The sequence below is a fragment of the Saccoglossus kowalevskii genome, chromosome 4 (assembly GCF_978046115.1).
Source record: "Saccoglossus kowalevskii chromosome 4, keSacKowa6.1, whole genome shotgun sequence".
NCBI classification, from domain to species: domain Eukaryota; kingdom Metazoa; phylum Hemichordata; class Enteropneusta; family Harrimaniidae; genus Saccoglossus; species Saccoglossus kowalevskii.
Genome location: NC_140644.1, coordinates 22,340,684 through 22,350,913, shown reverse-complemented (window position 1 = coordinate 22,350,913; position 10,230 = coordinate 22,340,684). Strand labels below are relative to the sequence as shown.

The window sequence follows — 10,230 nt, the reverse complement described above, 5'->3', positions numbered from 1 at the left end:
GCATCAATGTTGCTGACTATGACATCAGTAATGCTGATTGTGACATCAATGTTGCTGATTATGATATCAGTAATGCTGATTATGGCATCAATGCTGCTGACTATGACATCAGTGATGCTGATTATGACATCAATGTTGCTGACTATGACATCAGTGATGCTGATTGTGACATCAGTGATGCTGACTATGACATCAGTGATGCTGATTATGGCATCAATGATGCTGATTATGACATCAGTGATGCTTATTATGGCATCAATGTTGCTGACTATGACATCAGTAATGCTGATTGTGACATCAATGTTGCTGATTATGATATCAGTAATGCTGATTATGGCATCAATGCTGCTGACTATGACATCAGTGATGCTGATTATGGCATCAATGTTGCTGATTATGACATCAGTAATGCTGATTATGACATCAATGCTGCTTACTATGACATCAGTGATGCTGATTATGGATCAATGTTTCTGACTATGACATCAGTGATGCTGATATGACATCAATGTTGGTGTTTATGACATCAGTGATGCTGATTATGGCATCAATGTTTCTGACTATGACATCAGTGATGCTGATTATGGATCAATGTTTCTGAATATGACATCAGTGATGCTGATTATGGCATCAGTGTTGCTGACTATGGCACGAGTGATGCTGACCATGACATCAGTGATGCTGATTATAACGTTGGTGATTTGTGTTTGTGGGTAGCATTGGTTAATTTTATACTCCAGTTTCCAGTTTGTGTGTCTGTTTGTAGGTATATGTGTATGCATTTCAGCTTTACAACAGTTATCCCAAAGCTAATCATTGTGTTCAATGAAACTTAGATGGCAAAGGACAATGTACAAACCTGATTACTTCTGGTTGAATTTGATGCATATTGATTTCCTAATTTGCATAGTAATTAGCAAATTAGAAGATATATGTTCTGGGATAAGCCATATACATGTTTAGTGTAGGGTTGAATTTTGTGCTTACTAATTAGCTAATTTACATAAATTTTCCAATTTTAGGTGTTCCGCATATATGTTGTGCACCACTTTTGGATACTCCATTGATTTGATTACTTGAGGGTTGAATTATCTACTTTGTATAAATGGGTCATGTAGCCTCATTATTATGCATAATTGTAATACCTCAAGCGTTGTTGCAGATAAGTGTAATTAGTGCTATAACGAAGGCATCAAACGAGATATAACTAATATATGTCATATAACATAATTAATATGCATAACTGTAATATATTACTCACTGCCGAAAATAAGGAGGACATGTAACCAGTGCTGTTATGAAGGCATTGGACAGGAGGCATGACTAACATATCAGATGGCAATATATAGTCATGTGACCTCATTAAAATGCATGAGTGTAATATCTCGGGTACTGTTGCAGCTAGGATATGCAACCAGTGTAAATTTGTAAGCATCAGGAGAGATGTGACCTAATTAATATGCATAACTGTTGCAGCAAATGGTATGCAACCATTGTTATAACGAAGTCATCAGATAACTGTTTATGGTCATGTGACCTCAAGTAATGTTGCAGATTGGGACATATAATTGTATTGTCTGGTATCAGGATGAACTACACTGGATTGGGGTGTATATGAATTTACTTTTGGTCACAACAAGAATCTTAGACAGTCTATATGGTGTTCTGAAACCCTGATATGGAACATACATTCGATGTCTGCTGCAGGCTCCCATCGGAGTCTCACCAATACTTTCAAAAAAAATTTTTTGTGGCTACGCACCACTCTGGGAAGTCTAAGTTTATTGCATTTCGGATTAGTTTCTCTAGCTGTTGATTCTCTTCCAAAACAGTTATTGATTTTCTATTGACTGTTCCCAAGCTTCTCATTATTGCAGGCACAAGAGACAGGTAGAATGCACATCGGATCTGATCCTGGTGTCTATGCTCACCTTTTCCCAGTCACAAAGGCATCATATAAGGTGAGACCAATGTTAGTCATCTCTAAACTATTACGTTAGGCTCTGTAGACTATTAAATATATAAACATTCTCGTATATGCTTATGAAAAAGAATCATTGCTTGAAACGTCTAGCTTTTTTGAATAGTTTTGGGAAAATGATTACGTAATATCGTCTACTATATATCAGACTCGTTGAAGATGATTACACCTTAGTGCATAATACCATGTATCAAATTAAAAGATTTCCCAGTAGCAGCTGGGTCTGCAAGATTCGTTTCCTACGCACCTCAGTGTATCCAGACAGTCAACATCTACTGAAATGTATGCAGCATTAGTGTTCACAAATGTCTAAAAAGCCGCGATAATTCATCTTCAAGGAGAGAGCCATTGAGGCATCTACGTTACAAACTCACATTTTTGCTGTCGTTGTTAATCAATGTTGCAGAGTTTCCTGTTCAACATTGGAGACCTTTCCCAAAGATAAATACTCATTCATGCTCCGACAATTGTTACATTCTTGAAGTAACTGAGATAAACCCGTCCCCTAAAATTACATCAATCAACCACAATGCAATGACCTATTCATAACATTGAATAAATCATACATACTTCTGTTGATATAATTAATAACACGAAGATTTGGATTTCAATTAATTAAACCCATGATAACAATTGTTGTTTAGTTATAATGAGATAACCCAGGGTTATGACTGACTATACTTGCCTTGACACAGTTTTAATGAGTATGCATACCAAGGTGCTGTCATTCTTGCAACTGTCTATGGTCATACAAATTAACCATGACACTTAATACATAGATACCCGTATTATTGGCTCCAACCTGCATTTCTCTAAATAAGATGTCTCGTAGTATTTTGTAAGAGTTAAAAATTATTAAAGACTGTGGCAAGCTGCACGATTTGTGTCTCAGAATAAACCTCAATTTTTCTAAATTTAGATGAATCTAATAACAAGTATTCTGCGGGAATTAATGAACAAAAAGATTGACAGTAGTCTTTAATGTTCATTTTCAGGAAGCGAGGACGATTCTGTATGGGCGGCTTTTGTCTACTAAATATAATAAATATGTTCTTGTTTTATATAAACAGCATTGATGGTAGTTTGCAGCAATTATGTTATCTAATCAACCAATTATTATTTTGTTCGTGTCAATTTTTCTTGGTATCTGGAATCTTCTCTGAGATGGGAGTCAAGTTGAAGTATATTTTATGTCGTCGGGACTCCTTACTTCCTTGGTATAATGAATCAGTTCCGTGCAGGTAGTCAAGGATGCCAAGTGCACCAAAATTACAGTAATTCCTATGGAAGAAACAAACAAACAAACAAACATACAGATCTTATTTTCAGATCGTAGCTCTTCCATTGGAGTGCATTGAAGCCAACTAGCATTGATTCAAAAAAACAATCAATTACTGGCAAGGGGTAATGCACTCGATTTGCTAATTCCAGGAGGAACATGATACAATTAAAATGCAATAGACGATTCAAACTTCCATGGTATTCTTATCTGTGTTACAAATTTTCATTTAGGATAGAAGTTATTCATAAACAAAATGACATTCACAGAAAACTTAGATATAAATGATAATAATAAGCGAATCTCAAAATGAACATAGTTTAAGCTCTTGAAAACAGAATACTGATAAATTTGATCAGATTGAAGGATTTGTAAACCAGAGGATTTGTGCATCGATACTACAAAAAGGCTTTTATCTAGTTTGACAGAAATTGTGTATTGTATTGTATTGCTCTTGCAGAAGATTTTTACGAGCAAATTTGATGGGAAGCGAGAGAAATACATGTCGACATACAGGAAATGATTATAAAACAATCAGAAAAATGACATGCGACACAGAAAAGAAAATTTAAAATGGCACAGTGCAATAGATTCATGCCGTTCAACATTTTGAGAATACAGTTGGTACATAGCGGATGAGATCACAAACAAAAAAATGTTCCGATAATTTGACAATTTATTAAGTTTTATATTTTTCATCACATGTCACCCGGGTCAGATTGATTTATTTAAGTCATCTACAGCCACCTCCACATACAAACTCCTAAATTGTTTTCTTAGTTTGTTCAACAACAAAAAACATAAAATTTTGAAATAATGTCAGTTTGGTTCAAAAATAACGATATTTTAGAAAAAACAAATATTGGACCAAAATGTTGGCGGGAAAAGTATGGTGTATCAATTTGAAAGATTAATTGCATTTATTTTCAATACTTGACTCCCGCGCGACCTGAATCATTATGTCATACTTACCTTGCGTGATGGAAGTCGTGGAATTGTGGAGACCTGCTAAATGGGAAGTGATATCCCGAATGGTCGTTGACAGTCCAAGACATGAAACAAACAACCCAGATCCATACAGATAATAGATGGGAACCGGCAACAAATGAACCGGCAAACACCGATATTGTGTTACTCAGCATGTGTTCTATGGGATGGGCATAGACCGCCACTAAAGCGAAAGGTGCTGTCCATTCATGATGCTTCTTATGGATTCTTTTATACAAGTACGGATGATGTAGTAACCTAGAAATAACCACTCAGTATTTAAATTCTCTTATATCATGGAGAACAAATTAGGAATTCTTCAAATATTGTATAAGGTTCATTGAATTTCTTATAGTTCTTATCAATTTCTCACAATTTTTATTATGAATTTGTGTATGATTCGTATACGATTCATTTAAGATTCTAACTAATGTTTATAATAATGCATGTACTTTTAATATTCTTATAAACACGTTCACGCAACGAGAACTGATAGATAGGCAAGAATGGGACAGTGAAGTACACTCTAATGACGAACTACGTAGATATTGTTTCACACTTATGTTGTTTGTAATCACAGATGTTATATGGATTGTCTCTTATTCATAGAAAATCTCCCGGTGAAGATAGCATAACAAATGAAATGATTAAAACTGGTAGAAATGTCCTGATAAAGCCTCTACAAAAACTGTTTCACCATATCCTCAACAGTGGTCACTTTCCTAGTGACTGGAATATGGGTATTATCACGCCAAACTTTAAAAAGGGGGAGCGAGCTGACCCAGGAAATTATCGAGGAATTACTCTTCTAAATAGTCTGAGTAAACTCTTCACCTCTGTCCTAAAAGAAAGACTTACTAAACATATCAATGAAAATAACATTATAATGAAAGAACAGATTGGCTTCATGCCAAAATTCAGAACAGCTGATCATATCTTTGTACTTTAACAGTTACTGAGTAAATATTTAAAAAGTAAAAAGCGAATCTTTGCATGTTTCATTGACTTTAAAAAGGCTTTTGATTCAATCTGGCACCAAGGCTTACTTTACAAACTCCGTAAAAACAACATCTCTGGTAAATTCTACAATATCATAGAATCAATCTATCAAAACTCTCTTGGTTGTGTCAAAACAAAAACAGGGCTTACACCCTCTTTCCCAGTAAACAGAGGGATTAGACAGGGAGATAACCTGAGCCCACTTTTATTCAATCTATATGTTAATGACATCAAATACCACATTGAATCATCACAAAATAACCCACCAACTCTTTCAACTAACCAACTATCTTGTTTACTGTATGCAGATGACCTATTACTACTTTCAGAATCAAAACATGGTCTCCAAAATGCCATTGATTATGTAGGAATATATTGCAAACAGTGAAAGCTGGATGTCAATGCATCAAAATCAAAAATAATAATTTTCAACAAATCTTGGAAAATGCTATAAAAAACAAATTTAAAATAAATGGACACGAATTGGAAAACGTAACAGCATATACCTATTTAGGACTAAAAATAAATTCTTCAGGTAAACTCAGCAAAGCACAGGAAGATCTTGGACACAGAGCAACAAAAGCACTATTCAAAATGAAACAACTATTATACTCAGAAAATAACATCCCAATAAAAACACACCTGAAACTATTTGACAGCATAATCAAACCAGTCCTACTTTATTGCAGTGAAGTATGGGCTAGTGATTGCATACTACAATCCAAAGATCTTCATAATAATATGCTTCCTATGGAGAAGCTACACATCAAATTCTGTAAATATGTGTTACAAGTTAACTGTAAAGCTAATAATTTAGCATGTCTATTAGAACTTGGTAGGTATCCCCCTACTTCTAACGAGCATAAAGCACTTAATAAATTATTGGCAAAAAATTTAAAATAAAAATTAAAATACTCTAGTTCATGAAGCATATCAACTTGGAATGGAGCTTGACAAAAACAATACACCTAACTGGGTAACTGGTGTGAAAAGCATACTAAAATATGTAAATGAAAAGAATGTGTGGGAGAACCAACATCTGCATAATGCTGCCTCACTAACAAAAAAGGTTATGGACAATCTCCGAAAAATATTCAAAATTAACAGTCAAGAAAAAATGCAGGATGACAAAGTAAAAACCCAAAAAACAAATTGCGCACATACAGAATGTTAAAAAATGACTGCTCATATGAGGAGTATCTTTCAGTAATAAAAGACTCTAAACATAGATCAGCACTAACAAAACTAAGAATTAGTGCTCATGTTCTACAAATAGAAATGGGTCGCTACAATAAAATATATGCATGCAAAAGGAAATGCCCTGTGTGTGACCTAGACGAAATTGAAGATGAAAAACATTTTCTGCTTAACTGCAAATTATATGAAAATGAAAGAAACCAACTAAACACTAAGTCAAAAATGTCACTCCCAAACACCACAGATGAAGAAAAATTATTATTATTATTATTATTATTATTATTATTATTATTGTTCGAACTATAACTACGTATTCATGAGGGATTTTATATACTTTTAGAAGGGAATGAGAGAACCAGTGCATGTGCCTATTAAATCCAATCGATTCAATATTGTCCTCGAGTGGCCTTGCTCCATTTCGTATCACATGGACAATTCATTTGTTCTGACGTTCCATTCCCTAAGAACCACCTTGATCCAACAAAATGTTTGGTATATTCTTACACGTCAACATTTTAAGAGTGCAATGGAATCAAATTCAGACAAATTCGGAAAAGGCAAACCAAATCAGGAACGACATCCTCGAATGGAATTTGTCAACGTGTATATACTCATCAATTTATATTCACTGGGCTTACTGTTATTTAGATTTGTACTCTGTGTAGTATTGTATTCTATGGTAGTAGTATGGGTATCTGGTCTAAATGGTATTTAATAAAGATTACCATTCTACATTCTGAAAAGGTGGTAGTCGTCGCGCCACGCATGCGCGAGATATATGGGTCTCATATAAACAAAGATGGCGACTTTGACTGTTGAGCAGATCAACGAGTACGAACTGAGACGTTAACAAGCTTTAATTAGATATTGTCACGTGATTGGAAGGTATCGAAGTCCCCGGCGATAATTAGTGCAAGTCGCGCCCAAGTCAAACCTCATACTTGTGATTTCAATTAGAAGAGCGCATTGGAATGTGGAAAAATCATTGTTTACCTACACAATGTCACACATGCGCAGCGCGACGACTACCGCGCTTTAAATATTCATAAAATTCTTAATGAAATGGTCGGCCATATATTTTCACAATGTCACAAGAGTGATCATATCACATTGTTAAATTTTCAAACTATCAACCACTATAGTTATATATATATAATTTACCTGTGAGAATAATAGAAAACGATTTCATCAAACACAAGAGAAACCATCAAATCGAATAAAATTCTGGGAATTGTAGGTACATCGGCAACTGAGCAACTGTTACCACGCCAGAGAGCACCGGGATAGAGCAGCAACGATGTGGGAGGGAACAACACCACCATGTTGAAGAGGGCTGTCTTAAATACACGAGGAAGATGCAATGGATCCAACTGAAATGGAAATATGAACTGTGTCAAGGCTAACAAGTAATGTTCACTATCTCATCAAAGACATTTTAAATTAATTAACAACCAGTTACAAATCCGAATGTCAGTTTTTTGAACAGCCATTTCCAATCACACATCTATGCTATGCCGGGAGTATATAACGCGCCTGTAACTGCAAATGTGATTGATTGATATGGGAACGGGGTTACTTCTATCTTTTTCATATAGTACAGTTGTTTACGTTACTTACTGGTGCATTTTTATTTTGCTGCACTTTATACTTCCATATAAAGTTTGGTTTTTTCGTTAGATCAACATAAAGATGCAGTAAAGCAAGGGACCAGAAGGTAATATTAACCACAAGCCATGTCCCTGTAATATAAAGAAGTACGAAATGGGCATTGGATAATTTAATGTTAATCACTTGATCACAACAAGTACAGAAGAATATGTTGGTTTAGCAACGATATTAGCTATTTAACAGATAGAAAACACAATAATAACATATATCCAAGCCACTCACACGCACAATACACCTAACATTTACATGGTCTTGTGACTATTAAGTGACAGCATTCACCAGAAATTGCATCGTTTTGGATTACTGTGGCCTACAAATATTCGGACATGTTAGTCGGGACCCACATCCACTCGGCTCGAGCCGAAATCACGCCCTCATTCGCCGTAGAAGACGATACGCATAAGGTGATAATACTCATTACCTTATTGAAATCATATCCGAAGAAGTATTCAAAGAACCGTTTTTTCACGTTGATGCAGCACTGCAAAAAGAAACTGGTTGCAGCAGCACATAAATATGCGCCGCCATGTCATACTAGTATGAATCAATATGTGTTCTTTTAAGTTCATTACAAGGGCGTGATTTCGGTTCCGACTCTTGGCACTTGCTGAGATCTGTAACGTGAACGTCACTTATATATTCCCTCACTACAATTCGCACAGATTAAGACCATCATTTTTTACATAATAATCGATTACTTTTAAGAATATAATAATGGCAATACGAATTACAGTTTTGACAGCGGGTGACCTTGAACAATATAAATTGGCTGATAATTGTGTAATTACAAGATTACACCCGATACATCATAATATTGTTTTACGTGTACATCGACAATTACACTACAGTTTCCAAATAAAGATTAAAGCCGAATTACATTACCAAAATAACACCGATGTATATACATGTTTTCACTAAATGATACACACACACAGGTACATCACAACGTTAACTTACCAACAACGTTCAACATTAGTTCATTTCCGCCAAATAAATTATAAACTTTCTGCCAACTCGAAACCAGGATTCCAGGACGAGTGATGTTAACGATGTGTATATAATCCATTGCGACAATACTCGTGATATATGTGGAGAATTGACAACAAACAGGTGATAAGGTCACAGTGTCGTACAGTATAGTACTAAAACTATGTATATTGGTGGTACATAAACTGTCTCGCAATGGCTGCATTTGGGTATCTGCACATGCGCAAAATCATATCGTGGAATATTCTATTCTTCAGATAGACTGGCCCAGCTGATTTTTTTTCACTTAAATTATAATAATAAAATAATAAAAAAGTGTTGCGAAATTTGGGTTGAACGCGAAACTACCATGATTGATTTCGCGGTCACAGGAGATTTCGCGTTAACACATCTATTTCGCGTTATTTGTATTAATTTAAACTTTAAAACGAAATAAACTGTGCCAGTGTATACTTCAGACAGTATAAAGGAAGTACTAGATTGTATTATTTTAAATGTTGATATGTATCGTATCACGGTTCTTATATTAGGCTAACCTGTAAAACAACTACATCGAGATATTTATAAAAATTTTATCGTAATGAAAAATTGATACATGTGGTTGCCACATTAACCACCTAAGACAACTCCACTTCTCCCAATCCTAGCGCGGAACAACCACATAATTATTGATAGCACTGCCATGGACGTCATTGAACATTGATTTGGCGTACATTCTGTCAGAATCTGTATCATTTCATATCACATTGATACGCATGCGCACTGATCAACTATGGTATTGGTATGGGATAGGATCTAGTGGGTCGCCAGTGAACAACGTTACTCGACCATTGAGGACTCTCAAATATACACTATATTCGAGTTCAACGTATTATTCAGATTATTGATGAGCTGAACAAAGTTCGCATGTGCCCTTTGTCTAGCATCCACTGTATCAGTTGACTGATCGTGGTATGCAGGTCATAAGAAATAAACATGTACATTTTTATCTTGTTGTGATTTTAAATTATACCACAGTTACTAGACGAAACTAGTATCAGTGGTTATACCCAGTCAAGTTCAACGTCAAGTTAGTTCATAATATTTAGACCGCAGCTCCAGTCTTTTCACTAGTGTTAATTAACTGTTGTCA

The 10,230-nt window shown here is 35.2% G+C and overlaps 1 protein-coding gene across 1 annotated transcript; it reads right to left on the bottom strand.

Moving 5' to 3' along the window:
* Nucleotides 1–2,930: 2,930 nt before the first annotated feature.
* On the bottom strand, nucleotides 2,931–9,177 carry LOC102800956 (fatty acid hydroxylase domain-containing protein 2-like). Its single transcript, XM_006815538.3, has 5 exons — nucleotides 9,069–9,177; nucleotides 8,061–8,182; nucleotides 7,605–7,813; nucleotides 4,233–4,505; nucleotides 2,931–3,262 (listed from the first exon to the last, which is right to left on the bottom strand). Exons 1-5 carry the CDS (start codon nucleotides 9,175–9,177, stop codon nucleotides 3,112–3,114), a joined length of 864 nt encoding a protein of 287 aa, XP_006815601.2. The 3' UTR covers nucleotides 2,931–3,111.
* Between the last annotated feature and the right edge of the window lie 1,053 nt (nucleotides 9,178–10,230).